Here is a 24,448-nt window from a genome sequence, read left to right as displayed (position 1 = left end):
TCACTAAATGTTGAACTTTTGCTTCAACCTACTTATCCACTCAAACCAATATTTACATTTTGTCAGGATTTAATCTCATTTAAATGTGATACGATCAAAGTGTTTGCTCTGTGAGACTAACAGAAGCTGGAACTTCAGGGCACAGAATGACCTTCTAATCAGTCATCAGTTATTAAAATAGTTGGCCATTCGCTTTCTGTAAAGTAATTCAGTAATCAGCCTTGATATCAGTGTGTGACGTGGATCCGTCTGATCATTCAGGAGATGAATATTTCTATCTGCAGAGCAGAGGCCCGACAGATGAGACATTTGAGGCTCTTCATCTCCATGCTACACTGCAGTTACTCTCACCTGCTGCAGTGATCACTGTGTGTCCCGATCACCGTCTGTAGTAAGAACTGATTGGTTTTGTTGTGTTTAAACAAACAGGGAATATCCAGCGTTTCTCTTCGCCTCACAGCACAGCAGCCAGTTCAGCCTGACACTAATGCCTTTATTCATTTCAACAATGACGTTACTGGTCAAACGGAGTCCATTAATGGGCACTAAGCCTTCCTGTGGTATCCCATCACTGCAGTACTCTGTTGTACTGCTGCCCGACACTCAGCACTCCCCAAACATCCTCCATCTCAAACCATTTATTCTGCTTCCAGGCAGACAGGCACGGCTCCTCCGGCAGGGAGAACCCCTTCACTAAGTCTTTCCTGGACACCATTATGTACTGGATACAGTACATGGTTGATATGCGTATAGCACAGACAGAATACTGTACTTTCACTGCATTCAGATCTAAGAGCTTTTCAGAAATGTAAACAACTAGAACAAATCAGCAGCAGCCAAACAAAAAAACAAACCTGAGCACAGTTTTTATTGAAGCTCTCTGTTCACTCTTGATTTATTATTATTATTGTGTAGGTTCAAGATCAAATCCAGAGTCAAGACCAACAAGTCCCAGCAAGTCTCAAGTCAGCTAACTGCTTCACCTTTTTATAAACAACGTAAATGTGTAATTGCAAAATTGTATACAATAATCTAATCTAATCTCAAAGCTGCTGACAGCTTGGAACCACCTACACTCAAATAAATGAGATCAGATGGGACGTTCAGACGAGAACCCCTCATCATGAAATCCACTGGCTGTCTAATACAAGACATACAAGACAGATGAAGGAGGGATGACAGAAAGAGGTGAGACACAACAGGAAGGAAACTGCTTTAACAGCTTTAACATCACACGTGTGAACTCGAGGGACTAATCAGATGAACTTCAGGAGCGGCTCAGTCATCACAACACTGACAAACCTGAAATCACGCACAGATCAACACGGGGTTCACGAGGACTCGCGTTTGTGTCAGCTGTGGTGTCGCAGTGTGTCTGGATGGTGTGTTTCCAGCCTTTTCTCTGTGAGAGCGCTGAGAGTGGACCACAGCAGTGAGCTTTAGTCTGAACAGATGAACACAAAGTCACTGTGGAGCTGCAGATTCAGCTGAGAGACGCGGCGTCATTGATACACCAGGCTCATAAAAACATCCACTGATGGAAGCATCTTAACAGTAAATCAGAGTTTATAATGCTGTGGTTAAACGTCTGAGTGCTCAGCGTGAGTAGCGGGTGTTTCAAGTCTCACATAGCCCATAAGAAATGTTTCCGGTGAAGTCCCTGCAGGACTGCTGGCAAACGAGCAGCGGGGCAGACCATCACATTCACATGCCTCACACTCGTTAAGCTGTGACTCGCTGATGATAAGGCCGAATGAAACGTAAGGACAGAACAAACTGCAGAGTCACACATATTAACCAGCCAGAGACAATCAGTCAGTTTGCTGCTGCGCCGGCAGCAGACCACACCAGAATATTAAACAGGCGGGGTCACATGGTGGAGCAGAGCAGCTGACGGAGGAAACCAGTGAAAGGCTGATAACCTGACAGACACATCGTACTGCTGCCAGCATCAAAATGATCATCAGGAGCAGTTCAGTGCTCAGTTCAGCACAAAGCAAAAACAAACAAACAACAACACAAACGCTCCCTGAACTGCTTCAACAGGTTAAAAATGAGTGAGCGTTCAAAGACCGCAGGACAAACAGCTGATGTTCAGGCACATTTAAGGTCAAACTGATCAGATTTAGTTGTGTAATTAACAAATCAGTCACGTGATGAGTGAAGAACGGCAAAGCTTTTATCATGTGCTCATTGGATTTCCTCCACACTGCAGCCCATCAGCGCCGTGTGAGAAGCCTCACTGTGGCCTCATTACGTGGACAACAGTGTAAATGTGCATGTGAGCTGAGTCCTTCAACGTAAGTCCAGGCTCTCTCTGTAAACATGGACCACGTCAGCATAAGAACAGAAGACAGAAACCATGTTGGGGCTCATGTCCCACCTGTTAACTGTACTGTACTGCAGCCAGCCACCAGGGGGCGACCGCAGGTGTTGGCTTCACTCTGCAGAGCTGACATGTCCTCCATGTTTTCATGAGTCAAACTGTCGCTCTCACTGCACATCAGAGGAATTAAAGACATTTTCACAAAGAGCTGCAGTTTCTTCTTTGAGGAGGACATTGATGCCAAAATGAAAAACAACCGACTTAATCTTATTTCTTCATGTATTTCTTGGTATTTTAATCAATTCCACATGCAGCCTCTGAATGTTTTTATCGTCTCCACATCTGCTGCTGTGTACGACTGATTCATAAAGATCCAGTTAAACCAGACACAAGCCGCCTTCAGCCACATCAGGATTGAATTAATCCTTCACACAGCACCGCAGCGGACACACTTTAAAGTCCGGTGGCCTGAAGGGGTCCTGGTCCCAAACGCCGCCATTTCACGCTGATCCACAGACCTTCACAGTCATTCAGAGCATCACTGGACGAGCATCAGTTAAAGCCCAGTCAAATGATGATGATATTCTGTTAAACTGCATCGTGGGTAAAAATCCAGAGCAACATCTTACCCCTGTCGGTGTCCGTCCACAAGGATCCGAACCAGGATGCCGGTAACAGCTACAAGGATGGGGTAGTGGTCTACACTCTCCAGCCCTGTGAGACACACACACACACACACACACACACACACACACACACACAGTTTTCAGATATTAAGATGAACCTGCTTTATCTTGCAGGTTCCAGCGTGTTTATGGCAAACTGGATGAACAAAATAGTAGTTTATTAGCTCAATACACTGTGTGTGTGTGTGTGTGTGTGAGTGAGTGAGTGAGTGAGTGTGTGTGTAAGTGAGTAAGTGTGTGTGTCTGTCTGTGAGACTGGGTGTGAGTGTGAGTGAGTGTGTGTGTGTGTGTGTGTGTGTGTGTGTGTACCTGGCAGTCTCAGGTTGACGACCCGATCAAACAGGTTCTTCTCTGCTGTCACTCTGTTTAACACCTGGTTCAGCAGCTGCAGGAGGACAGAAATCAAACACCTTCAGCCTTCACCTGCAGGCTGTGATCATCACACCTGAGGCCCTCATCAAGAGACAGAACAGTGAACTTCAGCTTCAGGTCCAGTTAGCCTGCAATTTCCTCTGCAGTGGTTCAGTTTTTATGATGGGCTTCCTGACGCTTCCTAAAACCTGCTCACAGCATCTCACACATAAAACGCTGACTTCAGACCAGCACACACACACACACACACACTTCCTGCAGCTGTCTGCAGGTGAGCAGACACACAGACGTGATGTTACAGTAAAACACTGACTCATCCCCATCGGAGCTCCAGACTCCACATTTAAAACCTCCACCACGCCGACAAGGAGCATATCGACTCAGACGGATTAACACCAGGATAAAACGTGTGAAACTGAGTCAAATCGAGAAAGTCGCAGATCATAAGTATTGGTCACATGGTTCAGTAAACATTAAACTCAGAGTCCGAGGAAGTGCAGTGTGAGCTGTGTGGCCCTGCGCTCAGGTTAACCCTGGGTCTGAGGTTAGCCCTGGGTCTAAGGTTAGCCCTGGGTCTGAGGTTAGCCCTGGGTCTGAGGTTAGGTTTGCAAGAGTAATATTTTTTTGTTTATCCACAGTTGTGGTTAGGTTAGCCCTGGGTCTGAGGTTAGCACTGGCTAAGGTTAGCTCTGGGTCTGAGGTTAGCACTGGTCTAAGGTTAGCCCTGGATCTAAGGTTAGTCCTGGGCCTACTGTTAACCCAGGGTCAACTGAAGCCTGAAGCGACATGATTCACACTGTGCTTCTATTAGCTCTGAGTTAAATGTCCACTGGAACAACCAGGCACCTTTTAGCCCTGAGTTTGGTGGGTTTCAGGGGCTAATCCAAGTCGTGGGTTGGCCCACTTGTGCCGGGACTGTGTGGCTAACAGCTCCCTCAGCCCGGAGCCGAGATGCTTTTGGCCCTGTGGCAGGTTTGAATCACCTGAGCGAGTCGTCTGAGGAGCAGCTCTGCAGAGGGACGGGACCAGTCCAGGAAGATCTCTGGGACCAGAGTGACCGTCATCTCCAGCACTCGCAGCAGGCTGACCGACAGGTCGAAGCAGGTCGCGCACACCTGGAACCAGGTTCACATCATCAGTATACATGTCCGGTGAGTCCACACAAAACAATACAACAAACAGACCCGTTCACAGCCTGAGAACACATCACATAGTTTCATTTGTCTGAAAGTCAGAGAAATTCAATTCACTGCAATAGAAAAGAGAGAACATTTAGTTTTTCTCATTCACAGGAAACACACGCCTCTGCAGCGTTTCTCTGAACAGAACCGCAGACAGATGACACACCTGAGGTCGCAGGTGCTTTATGGGCTCACAGGTGTGTGACAGGTGTGTGGTTACCTTCAGCTGACGAGTGTCCACAAAGTTTCTCTCTGGACGCTCCGCAGCCTGCTGGATCTGAGAGAGACAAGGACAAAGGGGGGAAACAACGAAACAATGCTCTGAACACACTCATTCCACTTTGACACGCAGCTTCGACTGAGGCCGACGCTCCACACACACCGACATTACAAAGCTTCACAGCTCTAAACCTGCGCCGAAACACAAACACCTGCACGATACGACATCCACTCAGTTTCCTGTAAATCCTAAAATATTACTCTAAGAATCACTTTGAACTTTGAATGACTGTCACTTAATTCATCCAATCAAACGTGCTGACTAACTAACCTTCATCACTTAAAACTGCACCAGCCGTCAGCTGGTGTGAGCAGCGAGCGCAGACACACAGCACGAGGTGTGTCTGTCGACGGCTGAGCACAAAACTCCACACCTGTCTGCAGGTGACAGTAAGGACGTTTAGGGGCTTCGTCTTTTGAATCACATCTCTGAACCGCAATTCATCACAGTCCGTCCAGCAGCTGCTGAGATCAGAGGCAGGCAGAAGGAGAAGAGTCGCCCACACTGACTCATTGCTGCTGGATGTTAGGAGCTATCAGAACTGAGGGGGTGAATCCGCTCTCACTCGACCTCTGGAGGAGACGTTTCAGAGGTGGACGAACGGACAAAAAACAAAGCTGCACCTCTCGCAGTGTGAGTGTGCAGCTGTGCTGAGAACATCTGCTGCTCCTGCAGGAAGGCGATGGAGCAGAATACAAAGTGGTGCTCGGTGCGATGATTCACAGCACATTACTGAGGAATTATCTCACATAATCTCGTTATAGGGAAACAAACAAAACACTTTAGGCTATTTTTAAAAGTGTCCTGCTCTGATATTAACAGTGACGGATGAAGGAGCCGCTGAAGGCGTCTTTAAATGACACCACCCAGCAAAGTGCTGCTCTGGTTTTAAATGTGCTTCCCAACCCGCTGCTGGTTTCACTTCAGACACTTAATGACTCCCTGACTGAGCAGAAACGCCGTTCGGCTCGGGAGGGGCCAGCATTACTTTGCAGACTTATAAAAAGCGACCCGTCATGTTGAGGTTCGTCTCACAAGCCGCGTGACGGCATGAAGCTAACTGTCGCTGCTGGTTCTTGGGCGGTCGACTGCTTTGTCAAAATATTCTGCCTGGTTAAGCTGGAGGACTTTCAGGGTTTTTTCTCTGAGCTGTAAGTGTCACTGGAGTGTTTTTCCTCACTTTAATAAGGCACAACACATGAAGAGGAACCAGGCGGCTCACCTCTTGGATCATGCCGATGAACTCGGAGAAGGCCCAGTTGAGCTGGTTCAGGACGCTGTTGAGGAAGGAGGCGGCCATGTCTTTGTCCATACTCAGCAGCTCCGCCATGTGTCTCTGCAGCAGCAGCGATGGACACGGCTCTAAACCAATCACACGAGGCAAAGACAAAGACTTTAACAGCATGTTGACCTTCCTCAGAGCTGCGGTGGAGCTGCAGCCTCAGCTGTGAGCTGCTTTTCAACCAGGAAGCTAACGAAACAAGGCTGAAGGAGGAAATTAATCCCCAGCAGAGAGGTTTTCTTATAATACACAAAAAGTACATTTGAAATCTTTTCTCATAAAACATAAATCAAAACTTATTGTTTAAGTTAGAAAACTCAGAGTGTGAATATGTTCTCCAGCTGCTCATGTTGCGTTTACCACCACAGAAGAAGAATAGAGGGCTCACAGCCATGACGGAAGGAAACACATTTCAGCACATCTCGATTCTATCAACACCTTCAGAAATCTGAGTTCAGCCGTCGTCTCCTTCACTCTGGACCGCAAAGACACTTCAACATCATCATCGATCACTTTGAATTTCCTCGACCGGCACACATCGAGTCAGAAACCAAGAAACTAATCAACAATATTAAAAAGACTTGTGGGTGTAGTTACACTGTAAACAAAGCTATTCCTTTAAATACACAACCTGACAGACCAGAGGAGGAAGATGAAGGAGGAGGATTCACAGTGGATGTCACGTCTTAAACACATGCAACTACCTTCAACACAAGAAAAAAAGGAGGCAGAAAATGAGGTTAAAACAAGGGAAAGTCAAGGAAAAGACTAACAGGAGGAGGAGGAAGTGAACACACATGGGGGAGGGGAGGAGCAGGAGGAGGAGGAGGAGGAGGAGGGTGGTGCGCTGTGGAGAAGATGAGGAAAATCTCTCCTGTGGGAGACGTGATGGGAACACTGGGGTCAAGTGTTCATTAAGTCTAATAATCCCAGTCTGTCCTCTGTGTCCTCCGACTCTGCTGCACCCCACAGGATCGCATCTGTCCACATGGGGCCTGAAAGACGCTTCATCACCCAGAGGAGGACCAATACTGACACCAGTGACCCTGTGTATACTTGTGCTTCACTACATCTCAGGGGGACATACTGTACTTTAGTTGCACTACAGATTATTCCTTTCATTTATTTCTTTACTGTTGCAGAATAAAAACAAGCAACTTGATTTTCTGCTATGACTGACACTTTCTTCTCCAAGTCCTGCAGAAGTTCAAAGTACTGCTTAGACAGAAGTTTTATCAGTTTTGTGTGTACAGGTGCGGTACATTAGTCGCGTGACTGAAGTGTTACGACGTATTTGAGCAGCAGATCGTTCACTCTGCAGCATCAGTGTGAGAGCAGCAGGCTTTCACGGAGGCTTATGGTTTAACATAAAGAAGCTGTTTGCAACAAACTGTCTGTTTAGCTGAGTCCTCCACCCTGCTGTGGGTGGAGGAGGATCAGAGACCATTGTTTGTAAGGTTCAGGTGGTTGTTTGCTGCATATTTTACTTTATGTTAACCCTAATGTCATCATAATATACTTGTTTTTGTTGCAGTAGATTACACTTACATGTACTTCACTGCCACTAATCACAGTACTGCATCAGTACCTGGAGACAGTACTGAAGTGTTAGCTCAAGTACAGCTCTGGTCATCAGTACTGTGAGGGTGTCTGTCTTTGTGTTGCTGCATAACAAATTCATCCTGTGGGGTCAATAAAAGCTTATCTCATCTTATCTAACTCAATCAGATCCAAGAAAAGCAGACGACAAACATCCTGCAGCAGAGTCACTTTTTCAATTAACACTGACTGCAGCTGACACAACCTGTCAGGTAATGAATGTTTAGGATTCATCCAGAGGGACAAACAGACTGGAAGTGTCACATCCTAACATGCACTAACTGGGATCACCGGACCTGAGGACAGTCTGCATCCAGCAGCTAGCCAACCAGTCCTGGGAGCTTTAAGACTGTGAAACAGCTGGAAGTAAATGAAGGCAGAAGAGCAAAACTGAGGGTGATGGAAAAGAACTTACTTTGGAAACTAGCAATGGACAGATCCCCTGAAAGACATGCAAATGAGAAGGCACACAGACCAAAGTCAATTATCATGCAGGAAGCAGAAAATCACGATTAACAGAGGAGCAGAAAAACAAAGAGGGCAATGACACGGCGCCATTAAAGGAAATACCATCAGCTAACTTCCACAGTCAGATGAAGTCAATATATCTTAGCCAACGGCTCAGGTTAGGGGCTGGTTAGCCTAGCTTAGCACAGAAACACAAGGAAGGAGGGAAGAAGAAATATGTCTGCTAACAACATTAAACAAATTTCATGTTGTCCAAGCACATGCTGAAGTGGCTCTCTGGCCTTTGTCAAATGAACCAATCGCATCAGCCTTAGCATGCTAATATGCTAAACAGAGACACCAGCCTGTTAGCATCGTCGTCATTTTGCATACTGCACCCGCACAACAAGTGAAACGTGTCGTTATGTTGGGGACCAATAAGGATTTCTGTCGTGTGAGAATTAAACTGGTGGAAACTGATTCAGCGGCTAAAGACCGCAGGAGGCGTCACTGGGAGATGAAGCTGCGCTACATTAGCATAAACATGAAAGGAGGAGTCAAAGACTGGAAGCAAGAGGAACCAGCTAACCTGGCCACAATACCACAGATGAACGAATGTAGACACTACAGAAAACTGACATGTGGTTTGTTACTGCTGTGATTTCACTTCATTCTTCAAAAAATAAAGAAAGAAATGACATTATGGTCTGTGTGTGCGCACATAAAAGTCATTCCTAATTTCACTGATTCACTTCTATTTCCTCCACACATCATTTCATACGTCTCTCTCACACACACACACACACACAGATAATTAAAGCCATAAATCAAACAGAGATGCAGTAAAAATAAACCTGGTGTGCAGACCGACAGGCGGTCGTGGCCTCAATTTATTTATGGAAATCCATGAAAGAAAGCAGGGAGTCGAACCTGAACCAGGAACTGACACATTCAGGAAAAGAACAAAACTGATAGATGGGGATGTGCAAAAAGAGAAAAAAAGAGATGGAAGCAGACAAACAGCAGGAGAAAGTGAGTGAAGCAAAAGTAAATCTTAATTCTGTTTTAGGGCTGGAAATGATCTCAGGGACCGAAAAGTCTGGAGACTCCCCGGACTGCTGGCAGCCACACCGACTGCCCGGCCTCCCGCTGCCTGCATGCAGCCCACAGACAGATGAAGCGAAAACAGAGGGAGACCACCTACTCTGCAGACTGGGGAGGTTGGCGTCCTCAGGTTTGGTCTTCAGGAGGTGAGGAAGGCGAGTGTATCTGTAGCCAAAGCCACAACCCTGAAACACAACAACACACAGAGCTCACACGCAGGTACACGCAAGTAGTACTGCAACAAGTATTCACATCCTTCAGCAAAACTACTAACAGTAATGAGTCTTACATACTGCTGGGTAATTTATATGACCTGTAATTATACTTTGGCTGAGCTAAATGCTAACATCAGAAGGTTTTTAGCACAGACAGGAAGCCTCCAACTGCTCAGCTTCTACTGTTTGTTTAACCACAAAGTCTTCTATTCCAAAAAGTTTACCAACACTTGAAAAGTTGTTTGCTATGTATGTGACATCGTCACAAAGTAAAGTGTACTGAGCACGTGCAGTGTGCTGTGCAACACAGAAAGTGGGAAACTTCTGTGGTTGATGAGCCAGATGAGAAATTTTCATTGTGGATGGAAGCATGGAAGCCGTCACGCCATGTTAACACCTGTGTGTGTGTGTGTGTGTGTGTGTGTGTGTGCGTGCACGCTCTCTCACCCTCCACAGTCTGACCAGTATCCAGTTGGTCTGAGCCCAGGGTCTCTGTTCATACGGAGCCAGCAGGTTTTTCATCATGGCAACACGTCTGGAGTGACACAAACGCACATCACATCACAAACCACGAAAAAGAATACAATTTGAGGGGAAACTGATCTCGTTGAAATGTTAGAAGAGAAATCTGAGGAGGAGCGACGGGGTAAAAAAAAGCTCTTAAAATGTCAAACTCTAACTTCAGGGCTTTCAGTAATCCATTAGACTTTATCATCCCTTTATCTGCCTATTGCACTGATACTGCTGCTGGATCCAGAACCCTCTCCATGGCCCTGCCCAGATCCTGCTGCTCTTGTTCCTGCTCTGCACTGTTCTCTCTATCCTCCCTGTCTCCTGTCCCCCCATCATCTCCTTTTTCTCTCTAACTGTGTTATGAATTGGCACTTTAAATAAAACTGAATTGAACTGAATTGAAATCATCTGCTTGTTCTCTTATTTCCCTGAGCACAAAGTAACGTCTTCAAATGTCCAGATATGTTCAGACAACAAGAAAACATTCACAGATAAAAAACAAGAGACAATTTGTTATTTGTGTTTTTAAAAAATTATTTTTCTGTGGATCAATAGATCCCCTTCAGCTGTACTCAAATAACACAAAACAGGAGTGAGACACTGACGTAATGTGTTTATCTTAGATTCATCAAAATCTAAATCTTTAAATCTAAAATCTCCAAAGGGGCCGAGCATGGAGCCCTGAGGGACGCCATGGTGCAAATCTGGTGCAGTGCGTGTTGAATCTCTCTGTGACTGTTTTCCATTTGCTTTGCACACACGTTTTCAGAAGAGAGAAGAAACGTCTGAAAGGAAAAAACAGTAAAGATTCCCCCTATCCTGCTCAGCAAGAGAACTGAGGAGAGTCCGAACACTCACTGCTCCTCGGGGATCCTCTCCACGGCCCTGAGGGATTGTGGGTAACAGACGTAGCTGGCCAGGGCCTGCATCAGAGAGTCTTTGATATCTGAGAGGAAGACCATGGAGAGTTTTCAATACAACAACCAATACAAATGCAGCAAACATTTTTTATTGAACAGGTGGTGACGCTGAAGATCATGTGACACTTTACAGAAGTGCTTCTGCTCCACTTCGCAGGATAACAAACATCAGTTTGCTTCTGTTATTACGTCAGCTGTCTTAATCTGTGTGAGTGTGTGTGAGTGTGTGTGTGTGTGTGTGTGGGGGGGGGGGGGGGGGGGGGGGGGGGGGGGGGGGGGGGGGGGGGGGGGGGGGGGGGGGGGGGGGTCACCTGTTCCAACTATACGTGGGTCTGCAAAGTGCTTGGCCAGGATAGCAGCAAGCTGAGTCAAGGTGTCCTCGTAGCCTGGGGGTGAAAACACACGTGCATGAAGCTGATGTTCAGCTGGCTGCATGTGACCCACAGGTGACGTCAGCCTGAGCATGTGCTGACAACCTGAAAAGAGCCACTTCAACACAACCTGATCGATAAATCAATTTCTGCAAGGCCCCTTTCATACATTTTAATGCAGCACGCAGCCCCCACCTCAATGCTGAGACAACACGGTCCAAAGTGGACTGAATGGACAGCCCTTGTGTTACTGTTAACAGCTGTTAGCACCTCATATTAGCTGCTCCTATTAGCTGCTCCTGTTAGCAGTTCCTATTAGCTGCTCCTGTTAGCAGTTCCTGTTAGCGATACAGGGTCAGGGAAATTTAAAGCTAACAGGCTAACCTAAGCATTAGCTTGTCCATGTTGCTCCCATCCTCACTGTCATCACCATAATAATATAACAATAATTCTTAAGTCAGGACTGTCCTGTAACAGACTAATCCCCATCCATCCCCATCCATTCAGAATTCAAATTCCTACCTCATCTATGAGGTAGGAATTTTTCCTGAATGTAGTTAGGAAAACAGGAAGACATAAACCCCAAATAGCAGTCAAGACACAACAGGGAAATTCATGTTTTCACAGAGGTTTGCAGTAAACTAAGTATTAACTGTGTTCTACCTGGCAGTTCATCCATGGTGTTTACAGGGCTGAAGTAGTTCTTCAGGGCGCTGTATGCATTCATGGCCACATTGAGGTAGAACTCTGGTGTAAAGGCGAACAAAGAGCTTGTGCTGTCCGCGTGTTCGATGGTCCGAATGCAAACACACAGCAGCCAGTACACATCCAGCATCTTGTCCTGGATGAGAGTGAGACAAAGTGATAAACAGATGAGAAAAGACAAGGACGAACGGTCCACACACCGAACACACACACTGAGCAGCTGGATCACCTTGGAGTAGATGGTGGCGTTGATCCAGGCGAGTCTCCTGCTCAGGTGGTTCAGCTTCTCTGCAAAAACCTTCTGGCTTTTCTGGAGCTCCTCCAGGATGTCTGGTCTCTGAGAGACAGAAAGCACAGCGTCGGTCCTGTTACCAGGAGGGTGGGGGGTCTTCATGGCTGTCATCTTTACAAACTTGTTATGTTATTAAAGTCTGACGATACCGCAGGCAGCTCAGTGTGTCTCCTCACCTCCACACGTCAGTGCGAGGAAGTAAACACTTAAATAAACACTTGTGTCTTATCATGACTCATAACAGGTTCCAGATTTGGATCTGACTAAAGCCTTCGCTGATCGTGTTTTCTGAATATTTTTCTAAAGCAAATCCTCACATTTTACTTTAAATGGACTTCGAAGCATTTAATTATGAAGTGAATCAGAATCAGAATCAGAATCAGAATCAGCTTTATTTGCCAAGTATGTGTGACCATACAAGGAATTTGACTCCGGATTTTTCTCTGTCCTGTGCACCATACAAAATACAAAAAAGCAATAATAATAATAAAAAGAAGAATAAAATATTTACAAGAAAAAAAAATATATATATATATATATATATATACATGTAGTGCAAACGGTGGAATGAGGTAGTGCAAACAGTGTGATGGTTCACACAATGGCAGGTGGTTTATGGGGAGATCAGGGAGACAGCCTGGGAGAAGAAACTGTTTTTGTGTCTGGTGGTCTTGGCATACAGAGCTCTGTAACGCCTACCAGAGGGAAGCAGATCAAACAGTTTGTGTGCAGGGTGTGAGGGGTCTGCAGTGATGCTTCCTGCCCGTTTTTTGACCCTGGACTGGTATAAGTCCTGGATGGAGGGCAGGTCGGCCCCGATGATTTTTTCTGCAGACCTGATTGTCCGTTGCAGTCTGTTTCTGTCCTGTTTGGTGGCCGATCCAAACCAGACAGTGATGGAAGTGCAGAGAACAGACTGGACGATGGAGGTGTAGAAGATGGTCAGCAGCTCCTGAGGCAGGTTGAACTTTTTCAGCTGTCGCAGAAAATACAACCTCTGCTGGGCCTTTTTTCTGATTAGGTCTACGTGGGACTTCCACTTGAGATCCCGGGCGATTGTAGTTCCCAGGAACTTAAAGGAGTCCACAGTAGACACTGTGTTGTTGAGAATGGTAAGAGGAGGTACGGTGGGTGGGTTCTTCCTAAAGTCCACTGTCATCTCCACAGTCTTGAGCGGGTTAAGCTCCAGGTTGTTCTGACCACACCAGAGGACCAGCTGGTCTACTTCACGTCTGTAGGCAGCCTCATCACCATCCTTGATGAGGCCGACTACAGTTGTGTCGTCCGCAAACTTAAGTAGTTTTACGGACGGGTCCCCTGAGGAGCAGTCGTTAGTGTATAGGGAGAAGAGCAGCGGGGAAAGAACACACCCCTGGGGGGCGCCAGTACTGATGGTTCTGGTGCTGGAGGTGATGCTCCCCAGCCTCACCTGCTGCCTCCTGTCAGTGAGGAAGTTGTAGATCCACTGAGAGGTGGAGGTCGGCACTGTGAGCTGTGAGAGCTTCTGGCGGAGGATTTCTGGGATGATGGTGTTGAATGCAGAGCTGAAGTCCACAAACAGGATCCTGGCATATGTCCCTGGGGTGTCGAGGTGATGGAGGATGAAGTGCAGTCCCATGTTGACTGCGTCATCCACCGACCGGTTTGCCCGGTAGGCAAACTGCAGGGGGTCAAGCCGGGGGCCTGTGATGAACTTCAGGTGGTTCAGCACCAGCCTCTCAAAGGATTTCATGACCACAGACGTCAGGGCGACGGGTCTGTAGTCATTCAACCCCGTGATGGTGGGTTTTTTGGGGACTGGGATGATGGTGGAACGTTTGAAGCAGGAGGGTACTTCACACAGCTCCAGAGATCTGTTGAAGATCAGGGTGAAGATGGGTGCCAGCTGGTCAGCGCAGATTCTCAGGCAGGAGGGGGACACTCCGTCAGGTCCTGGAGCCTTCCTGGTCTTCTGCCTCTGGAAGAGCCGATGCACCTCCTCCACATTGACCTTCAGTGCTGGTAGGAGGTCTGAGTTGAGGGGGGAGGGTGAGGTGTCAGGTATGGCACAGAGGTTGAGTGTTGTGGATGGGGTGGGAGGAGGGTGTGAAAAGCGGCAGTAGAAGCTGTTCAGCTCCTCTGCCAGTCCTTTGTTACCCACAGGGTGGGGGGATGGGCTCCTGTAGTTGGTGATGTCTCTCAGGCCTTTCCACACTGAAGTAGGGTTGTTGGCTGAAAACCTGTTTTTCAGCTTCTCAGAGTAGCACCTCTTTGCAGCTCTGATCTCCCTCGTCAGTGTGTTCCTGGCCTGCTTGTACAGGGCCCTGTCCCCACTTCTGTGGGCCTCCTCCTTAGCCTGGCGCAGCTTCCTGAGTTTATTGGTGAACCATGGTTTGTTGTTGTTGTATGTGCAGAAGGTTTTGGTCTGCACACATGAGTCCTCACAAAAACTGATGTAGGATGTCACAGTGTCGGTCAGTTCATCCAGGTCTGTGGCTGCAGCCTCGAAGACACTCCAGTCAGTGCAGTCAAAGCAGGCCTGTAACTCCAGCTTTGACTCAGCTGTCCATCTCTTAATTGTCCTCACTACAGGCTTTGCTGATTTTAACTTCTGCCTGTAGGTTGGGATGAGATGGACCATGCAGTGGTCAGAGAGTCCCAAAGCAGCACGGGAAACAGAGCGGTAGGAGTCCTTTAGAACAGTATAACAGTGGTCCAGTGTGTTAGCATCCCTGGTGGGACACCTTATCTGTTGTCTGTATTTTGGGAGTTCTTGGCTGAGGTTTGCTCTGTTAAAATCCCCAAGAATGATGAGCAGGGAGTCTGGATGTTTAGCCTCCATGTCTGATACCTGGTCAGCTAGGTGTTGTAACGCCTCCGTTACACATGCCTGAGGTGGAATGTAAACACTGACCAGGATGAACGAGGAGAACTCCCGCGGTGAATAAAATGGTTTACAATAAAATGGTTTACAAGCAGAGACACGATGTGTTCCATGACACTGAGGTGGTGACAGTTCGGTTTGGGTTACGTCTGCAGATACTGTGGTTGTGCCTGTAAAGTTTGCTAATGAGATGAGATATTAGAGCAGGCTGACAGGTGTGTTGACTGCAGCTCGGGCCAATTATCTTCAGCTGAGCACCAACAAACAACACGACTATCAACAAACTGCTAAAGCTGAAACTGAAGCCGGTTGTATTTAAGTTTAGCTGATGTAACACAAACTGATACACACATACGGAGGCATGAACTACACACCGAATCCCCGCCACCCCAAACCGAGTGAAATGTGACCACACAGGAAGTACGACTGAACTCACTCTGGCGGGGCATCGTGCGATCTTCTCCTCGGTGTCCTTCAGGGCGACAGCGTATTCATGGACGTCATCTGAAACCACCACCATCTGGAAGAAGAAACACGTCAGACTTCTCTCCTCACACCTGAATCTTACCGTTTGGACATATGAATGGTCTTTATATTCGCTTTTTTACATGGTAACATGTTCATCACTGAGACTCGTTTCTGAATATTCAGACTCGATATGCACCAAGGTGTGTCGTTTGGTTTTTAAACACAGGGCAGAAGCTGCATCAGTGAAGGTTTGGTTGATATCGTATCACCTGAAGCTGTCAATGTTCTACAACCAGGACACGTGTGAGGAGGCAGCAGAAGCCATCGGTGAGCGGCTGTGTCGGCTTTTCTTTATTAAAACTCACAACGTCTCTACTCAAACATTATGAAACCTTCTCACTGGACTAAGATCATCAAAATCCTTTGCTGAGCCCGAGGCGGAATGGATTTTACTGATGTGTACGTCGCACTATGAGAGAGATCACAACAACAGCGTGCTGAGACGATGACCAATCCCCTCCGTCAAATCAGACGGCGAGGCTCATCATCACATGGTGTTTTGGAGCTATGAAGGGTGAAGCCACCAGCTCTGCCGACTTATTTTTAAATTACGTTTCAATAACAGAGAGAACAACTCTGACTTAACGGCAGGATTACTGGGAGATGAGTAGAAAAGTAAGAAAGATGAGACCATCACAGACGACAGCCGAAAGCTGAAGGTGAAGGTGTCGTCGTCGTGCCGACAATAAACAGACAAAAATCACAAACATCCAGCAGGCGTTCAGGCAGCAGAGCCGACGCTTTCTGATGTATGCAAACTCATTATTCATCCACACGGCTGCAGTCAGGAAGGTTCAGATGAGGAGGTCAAAGAGCCCCATGGGGATTAATAAAGCTTCACTTTTTACAATCAGGTCATCTCAGCAGAATCCAGCTCATGCAGGATCCTTCAGTCCTGCTGCCGAGGTCTGGATCTGAACCTGAATCATCACAAACCAGCTCAGTGTCTGCTGGAGTCACTCAGAGCTCATCAACATCTGCAGGAAGAAACATGAGAGGAACACCTCTCATGTTTCTTCTGTGAACTTCAAAACGCTGAGCAGATTCATGAATTCTGTTCCCTTGAGAATGACTGCTTTAAGAGCTCTGATTGGCTGGAGGAGAGAAGAGAGGAACAGTTGATCTTGCGCCGCCCAGCGCCGCACTCGGCACATCACGTCAGCCATCAGGAATCACACGGCGGCTGGCTGAGTTTTTACTGGACCGTGCAGCTCCTGGCTTCACCTCAGCCACTCTGACGGACCAGAGGGCCGTTTATCACGTGAATAAAACATACAACGTTAAGCTTTCTGCTCACATAATAAAACTCTTCTGCTCAGAAAATCTTCAGATTACTCAGATCATTACGCTCAGTATCTGTTGGTTTTCTTTTTGTCTGACTGTTCATAAAATAAAACGCAAAATAAAATTGCTGAAAAGGTTCTCGGTGCCCTGGGACTGCAGTGGAAACTCTTTGTGACTGCAGACACAAGAGTGTGTGTGTGTGTGTGTGTGTGTGTGTGTGTGTGTGTGTGTGTGTGTGTGAGTGAGAGAGAGAGAGAGAGAGAGAGACACTCACAGAATGTGATAGCAGGTTTCAGAACACAAGCTCACCTTTCCCAGCTGCTGATGAACACTCAGGTTGTACATCATCACGATCCCGTCAACAATTTCCAGAAGGGACTTGTCTGCGATTGGCTGATCGGGCTCCTCAAGCGGTCGCCCCAGCAACAGGCCGTCGTTACCATGGCTTCCCTCAACTTCAGGTGGAAGAGCAACAAACAGGAAAAGAAACAATGAGAGCCTGCAGGTTCTGTGGGTCCAACTGAGGAGCCGGAGGGCTTCTGGTCCACTGGTGTGGGCTGACTGGTACCACACTGGTCATAGACTTCAGCTAAATGAGACACTGAGCTGAGAAGGACGTCATTATGTTGGAGGCATCGGACAGACTTCTCACAACATCAGATTTTCTTTCCTCTGAACAGTCGGTCAGCGCCTCAATTAGTGCCCAGGAACAGCCTGAAGCACCCATGAGACAGCTGAGTTACTGCTGTCAGAGACGAGGACAGCAGTAATCAGAGTCCAGCAAATCAATCTGCCTTCCTAAAGGAACATCTGACAACGGCTAATTCGTTCATGAATCTTTTCTGGATGTTGAAGAAACAGTTCAGCCCAACATTAAACTTCAGTTGTTATCTACATCAGTCATTATTCTCTCTGAGGGCACAGCTCATACGCACACTGCAATTCACAAAGCTGTGAAACGACACGTGAACAATATTCTACATTTTAACCTCCTGCGTCGGTGAAGCTCTGCCACAGACATGAGCTCCACTACTGTCACTCAGAGACGTTCAGGACATTACTCACTGTCCTCCTCAGTCCTCTGCTCCACGGCCAGGGTGCGAACTTTCACCTTCTCGGGCTGCGTCAGCGGCCGTCTGGGAGTCATGAGACTGACGGCGGCCGTGCTCAGGAAACGATTGGCTCGACCCAGAGTGGGCGAACTCAACCAGCTGGGCCTCGCCAGAGCTCCGCCCATCGCCACAGCGCCAAACGGCCTCTGGTGTTACAAACACAAAGCAAATGGTGACTTTATTCTGCTTTCCTTAAAATCACAGTTTAATTCACGGCCTTCAGATGTTCCTCAGAGAGAAAACTAAATGCTACTGATAAAGCACACCTGTGCTGCTCCGCTCTCCTCGTCCTCATCCAGGTCATCCATGGACGCGGCCTGGATCTCCGCCGGGTCGATGATAATGTTGGCTTTCGTCGCCAAATCGTCTGGTGGACAAACAGATGAACAGATTAAAACAGCAGCTCAGTCTGCACACTTCACAGATCAGCTCCCAGAGTGAAGAAGAAGCCAAACGTGACTTCTTCTAAAGCAGACAGAGAAGCTCTGAGCCGCGATTTCATCATCACGTCTCCAAAGGAAAACACAGGAAGAAGACGCGGACGTGACAGAAAACACATGAAAAAGCACAGAGAAACAGATGAAACTCTAAGGTTCCAGCTCATATCAACAGACGTCACGTTCGGCTGTTGGTCAACAGAGGAAAGACGTGCTTCTCCAAACAGCCAGACAATCTCAGCCTGTGATTGGCCAAAAACTCACTTTCAGTGGACCAAATTTCCCCAAAGCATGAAGCTGCAGTCGTGTGATGGCCGCTGGCTCGCCAACACTTTGCTGAGTTTGAATCATTTAGACATCAGGACATCTTCAAAGGGTGTTTTTCATTCAAAGGAACCAACTTCCTGTAAAGGACTTTAACTTGGACTTCAGGGAGAACCTTAAGGTGTTTATATTTAACAGCTTTTTCCTGATTTCTTTCTGGGCATGTGTTCTGTGTGGACATGATGATGGAGAAGATGCTGTCCTCAGGAAGCGTATGAATGATGTGAACATGTGTGAGACTCTCAGTTTGTCTGTTACTGACCCTGTGGCTCCACCTGACCGATGAGGGAAACTCCATCCCAGTAAAACGTTCCCTTCCTCTCACATGGACTTTATGCAGATGGAAGAGCTCTGCCCGGCACTCAATCAAACTGATTAGTGACTTAATCAATAATTGAGATTGAACTTAGTTAACAACAGTTGACGCAACATCATGAGAGCAGCCAGTGGGAGATGAATGGCCTGCTGACTTACAGAGCTAAACGATGGGGTGTTAATCAACCCTGACTGCAGGCAGGGAGATGCAGCCTGGACAGGAAAGAGCTTTAAGACACACCAACGCACACACAGTGTGACCTCCCGACATGTTTGATCCCGAGTTGTCATCAGGACGAGTGGATGCGTCCACATGGCCCGTCGCGCTCTGTACGAGTCTCTCTGGACTCATCTGTTGCTGACTCCGAGTCCTCAAAGTCAGTAATGAGGCTCTCAGGATTTTGTGCACAAAACTCTCCTTTCAGAACGTCCTAAACTGTGTCAGCAGCTCCTGGACAGAACATCAAGTGTTTCCCCACAACATTCATGTCCACACACATCAGCTTTGTTCTGTGAAGGAGCTTTAACAAAGAAAACATTTAAGAGACCCGATCCATCAGAAATGACTGTTTTCAACACGAATCCTTCATGAGTCATGAAGGTTGCGTTCACATCAGCTTCAGCCTCTGTGTGTCCTTTCACTTATCACTGAGACACAACTGATTATCTTCACATGAACCGGTCAGACTTCTGAAGCTGGTCGCAGCTTTAGCTCACGGCACCACTGTGGCTGCCAGCATCTCAGTGTCATCAGTTCTGCAGTATCTGGTCATAAACCAAAGTACTGGACATGAGACGATGGCCTGATGGTGCATGAGATCACCAACGCTGTTCCAGTCCATCCCGAGGGGAACACGGTTGAGACTTTTTGGTCTGGACTGAGACTTTAAAGGAAGCTGATGAAGGACAAACTTGTTTCATGTCCTCAGCTGTTTCTCTCTGGAGGACATGTGATCAACCAGCCTCCTCCATCAGAGCAGCTCCACCTCTCAGGAAAAATCACAACGAATGGATGGCTGTGGCGGGTAATTGATCCCGGCCGAGCCGCTCGGTCTCCTCCGACACTGAACGAGCAGCGTATTGCTCGCACAGCGTTTCTGCTGAGGGAACATCAATCCACATGACACACCTGCTGATGGCGACGAGCACACACAGCAGAGCCCCCGTCCGAAGGCCGCCGCTTCCTCTGAGACGCTGCTGCTTGGATTTGTCTTCATTTAATGTTAACAGGACACCAGAGTCCACCTGGCAGCCTCCAGGACATGACTCATTCAAACAACTTAGTAAGGTGGAAGAGCAAAACTAAACTCTGTTCAGATTGTTTAAAAAAATACAAAACAGATAAAAATAATCCAATCAAAAACAAAAGAAAATGTGACAGTTTGTCAAACTGTTCTTTTAACAGTCAGTGGATTTCTGAATGTGAGTTTGTGATGACACAAAGTAATTCCTCCCTCTGGTGGAGCTCAGCATCTCTGCAGGCTTCGGTTCTCCTCCTCCTCATCAAACTCGTGAGTCCATGAAGCTGAAAACAGCCTCGTTAAAGCTTTAATTCTCAAGTTTGTTTTCATCAGCCTCCTCAGCAACACATCAAAAAGCAGCCCGACTTCATGCTGTCAGAGAATCGTGTGGATGTTTTCACGTCACAAACAAACCACCTGTGGACTCGGACCTCTCGTCCAGGAGTCCCCACTCCTCTCAGATCGACCACCAGTTCATTTAATAAACAGGCCAGAGGTGAAGATCACTTCACTGCACAGGTGAGCTTCCCTGCCTGCACAAACGTGTCTGAAAACACACGTACCAACCTTTGAGTGTTTTCTTCAGGTGGGACAGGAGCCCGCCCAGTCTCTGCAGGTCAAAGTAGTCCACCTTCCCGTTGTAGAAGAGCTGAGGAGGGACGTAAGCCTCTGCAGAGAGACGACAGGAGAGAGTCAGAGCGAACACAAAGTGGTGTCGTAAAGGAGGAAAATCCAGCGTCTCCCTCCTGAAGCACACTAAACCTGCTCTGAAAACAGGAAACCAGTGCTGGTGCATCCTGTGTGTGTGTGTGAGTGAGTTTGTGATATCACCTGACTGCTCTGATGTTGGTGCTGATATTCTCTACTTTATGGTACTTTTTTTTGTTAAGAGAAGCCTTTAAACTTTTTCTTCTGCTTGCTGCACTACATCATGATGGTTAACATCTGACGCTCTCACAATACAACACTCAAGTTGTTCCCATTAAATCTGCTGTACAAGATTTTACTTCTTGGTCGGCTTGTTCCTTTGGCCTGAACCCTCCTTGATACTACGACTGAACTCCTGATCGGACGGAGTTCTTCTTGTTGTCTGTGAAAGTGGAGGAGCAGGTAATTACAGGTGTGATGGAGGCCTGAGTCCTCTGAGGCCGTGTGGTTACCTTCGCTGCTGACGCTGCCTGGACTCTTCCTGCTGGACTCGTCCCAGCAGGCCCTGACAGCCGTGATGAGGCGGTGCAGGAAACACACCATGTACTCCGGAGGGCACAGAGCTGTGGGGTGCTGCTCCCAAACACAAAACACACACAGGTCAGAGGCTGGCAGGAAGGACGTGTCTGCGCAGTCAGACGCTGGAGGAAATGATGAGGTCAGTTTATTCAAACCAGTTCAATATTTACTTAAGCACCAGGCTGGAATACCAGGTTTTACCACTAGGGGTCGCACTTGACTCTGCAGCCACTGAGGCCACAGAGGAGACTGAAGCAAACTGTGACACATCATGTTTTATTTCTCAAAACCATCAGCTGACCTTTTCCTTTCTTCTGAAGTTGAACATCAAAAGAATAAATAAAATCAGACTTTAGTGAGCAGTTGAGAAAAGAAGCAGAATCCTGGCCAACCTGAACATCAAGGTGACACATTCAAAAGTCTCGTCTTTTTCTGACCAACAGGCCAAAACCTAAAAAGGTTCAGTTTACGATCACAGAAAAGTGAAATATTCATATATGGGAAGTTGTTATCTCATAGTTTAAAGCCTGATTGGATGAAACCAAAGCGACTCATCGCAGACTGCTGCAGTGCTCCACTTCCTCTTACCCCTCTGTTGCTGGCGTTTTCTTGGAGAAACTTCCTGAACTTATTCAGGAAAATGTACCGCGAGGCTTCGCCCTGAAACACACACACACACACACACACACACACACTGTGAGCTGGACGGAGACAGCGAGGCAGGAAGGAGTTCATTACCAGTGCAGTTTGACTCTGACAAACATTAATTAAACATCCGGTGACAGACGGTCGATGTGATCAAACTGTTCTGTGAGGATTTCTGTCCCCGTCGTGAGGAGTCACATTAACTGAACCCAATCGCAAAGTTGTTGATTCAGTATTTTAATCAAACAGCCGCAAACCAAGCGTAGCCAATAACACGCTACAGTGCAGACTTTCTATCAGCTGCTCACTGACAAGACAACTGAACTGCCAACAAGCACAGACACAACAATTCACTGACATGAAGAAAAGATTATTTCACTTGTTTGCTTAATAGTGTTTGTCTTATTTAAATGGTTTCTGTCCCTCATCGGAAAGCACACAAGATCAAAAGTCCCAAAGACATCAAAAAACTGAAATGATAAACTAACAGAGGAAAAGACAGAAATGAAATGTACTGCAGTTCTGCTGGCTGTGTGTTGGGGCTGAGCGAGTACCCAGCTGAACCACAGGATGTACTGTCATCAGAGTGCTCATGATGAAGGAGCTGATAAGACTTCCTGTGTTCTGTGAATAGCTCTCTAACTGTGAGGTCACAAACATCTTCCACTTGTTTAGAAACAGATGACTGAGTGGCTAACAGACGGAGATAACGATGGACTCGCTCGTCCCTGCCGCCTGACCGTCGACGGTACGTACCGTAGTTTTGTCTTTGTTGTTCAGCAGCAGCTTCAGGATCTGAACCTGCAGCTCTTCCACCACTGACAGGAGAAATGAACCATTTTAATCATCCACAAAGTCCGTACAGAAAACACACTGCAAACACACTCTGATGCGCCAAAAACGTTCCTGAAGCACGAGCACGTAAGAATGATTACGGTCACAAAAGCAACAGCACTCAGGCAACACAAGGTGTGTGTTGTGTACGTAATGAAACTGTGCTGGTGTGTCAGTACACTGAGTAGATTATATATTTTGTGTATTGTTAATCATCAGGTTACACACAAAGATTTGTGTCGGCTGCTGTTACAGACTCTCATTTTCTTAACGCGTTCACCTACAGAATCTTTGTGTTATTGTCATACTGATGCAGATGAAAGTTTAATTCCTTTGCTCTCGCTGGATGTCAAACCGACTGTGATAAACACAAACGCAGAAGCCACTTTTCCCGCTCAGATTTCACACACATGGTGGCGAGTCGTTTAAACCTGCTGCTGCCAGCGACTTGTCGCTCGGCTTATTCATCTTAACCGTTAACGTTTCAGTGACTAAACTTAAACCACAAAGAGGCTTCACACTGAAACATGACCAACAGGACAGGAGTGAAAGTGAAGTCTGACCTTCGATCCTCTTCTTGAGTCTCTGACAGCCTCTCTCGTACGCTCGCCGCCTCAGCCGCTCGTCAGCGCTTTCGCCCGCCGGCTCCCGTTCGTCTTTCCCCTGACAGGACAACACGGACACGACCACATCAGAAACCCGTCATCAACACACTTTCACTCTGTGAGACTGCTGCCAGTGAAACCACGAGTCTCCAGGTGGGCAACAGTCACAAAAGGAGGGAAAAGGAACTGACAGGTGTGACAAAGTCTCTTCCATTTCTCCAACGAGCCAGAAAAAACATCAACTCTGCTGGTTTTTCACTGCAGCAAAGCAACACATTTAGTCATTTAACAAGAATTAACTCAGACAGACAATAAAAACAGAAACTCTGAAATAAAAACAAACTGAAAGGGCACTCAGACGGCAGCAAGTCGACTCTTCTGCTCATCTGCAACACAACAGCATTGAGCCTGAAAGTGTCCAAAAGTGTTGGGACGATAAGTTTCTGCATCTCTGAAGCGTCAGCTGTCAGTCATCACGTGTGAGCCTCAGACGTGTGGTGCAAACCACACAGGCCTGCTGCGTGCTGTGGACTGGACTCGGACTGTCGAGTCCACTGAGGACGAAACCAGCAGAGGCCAAGAATAAAAAGAGTAAAAATCTGCAGAGTTTGGCAGATTGTTGTATTCATTTATTGGCTCAGTAACTTTAACGTTAAAGCTGGCTGAAATCAACACGCGGCTGCCACACACATGAATGAGTGTAAGCGTTCGGGCAGCATCACCTGAGAGTTCTGCTGATC

General features: G+C 47.1%; 1 protein-coding gene across 6 annotated transcripts in view; it reads right to left on the bottom strand.

Moving 5' to 3' along the window:
- Positions 1-24,448, bottom strand: part of LOC124057096 (E3 ubiquitin-protein ligase RNF123) — an 84,984-nt gene that overhangs the window by 50,500 nt on the left and 10,036 nt on the right. For all 6 annotated transcript variants that reach the window (XM_046385216.1, XM_046385217.1, XM_046385215.1 and 3 more), the window contains exons 17-36: positions 23,667-23,766; positions 23,026-23,087; positions 22,213-22,284; positions 21,558-21,678; positions 20,965-21,066; positions 18,347-18,447; positions 18,034-18,226; positions 17,278-17,423; positions 15,593-15,676; positions 12,231-12,338; positions 11,960-12,137; positions 11,237-11,311; positions 10,864-10,951; positions 9,940-10,027; positions 9,378-9,462; positions 6,068-6,207; positions 4,786-4,842; positions 4,368-4,499; positions 3,322-3,397; positions 2,956-3,040 (exon numbers count right to left, since the gene is read on the bottom strand). In XM_046385216.1, the coding sequence (XP_046241172.1) occupies positions 2,956-3,040; positions 3,322-3,397; positions 4,368-4,499; positions 4,786-4,842; positions 6,068-6,207; positions 9,378-9,462; positions 9,940-10,027; positions 10,864-10,951; positions 11,237-11,311; positions 11,960-12,137; positions 12,231-12,338; positions 15,593-15,676; positions 17,278-17,423; positions 18,034-18,226; positions 18,347-18,447; positions 20,965-21,066; positions 21,558-21,678; positions 22,213-22,284; positions 23,026-23,087; positions 23,667-23,766 (2,093 nt within the window). The remainder of the gene's footprint in view (positions 1-2,955; positions 3,041-3,321; positions 3,398-4,367; positions 4,500-4,785; positions 4,843-6,067; positions 6,208-9,377; positions 9,463-9,939; positions 10,028-10,863; positions 10,952-11,236; positions 11,312-11,959; positions 12,138-12,230; positions 12,339-15,592; positions 15,677-17,277; positions 17,424-18,033; positions 18,227-18,346; positions 18,448-20,964; positions 21,067-21,557; positions 21,679-22,212; positions 22,285-23,025; positions 23,088-23,666; positions 23,767-24,448) is intronic.

This window comes from Scatophagus argus, chromosome 3 (genome assembly GCF_020382885.2).
Source record: "Scatophagus argus isolate fScaArg1 chromosome 3, fScaArg1.pri, whole genome shotgun sequence".
NCBI lineage: Eukaryota > Metazoa > Chordata > Actinopteri > Scatophagidae > Scatophagus > Scatophagus argus.
This window is presented reverse-complemented; position numbering and strand designations above follow the sequence as displayed.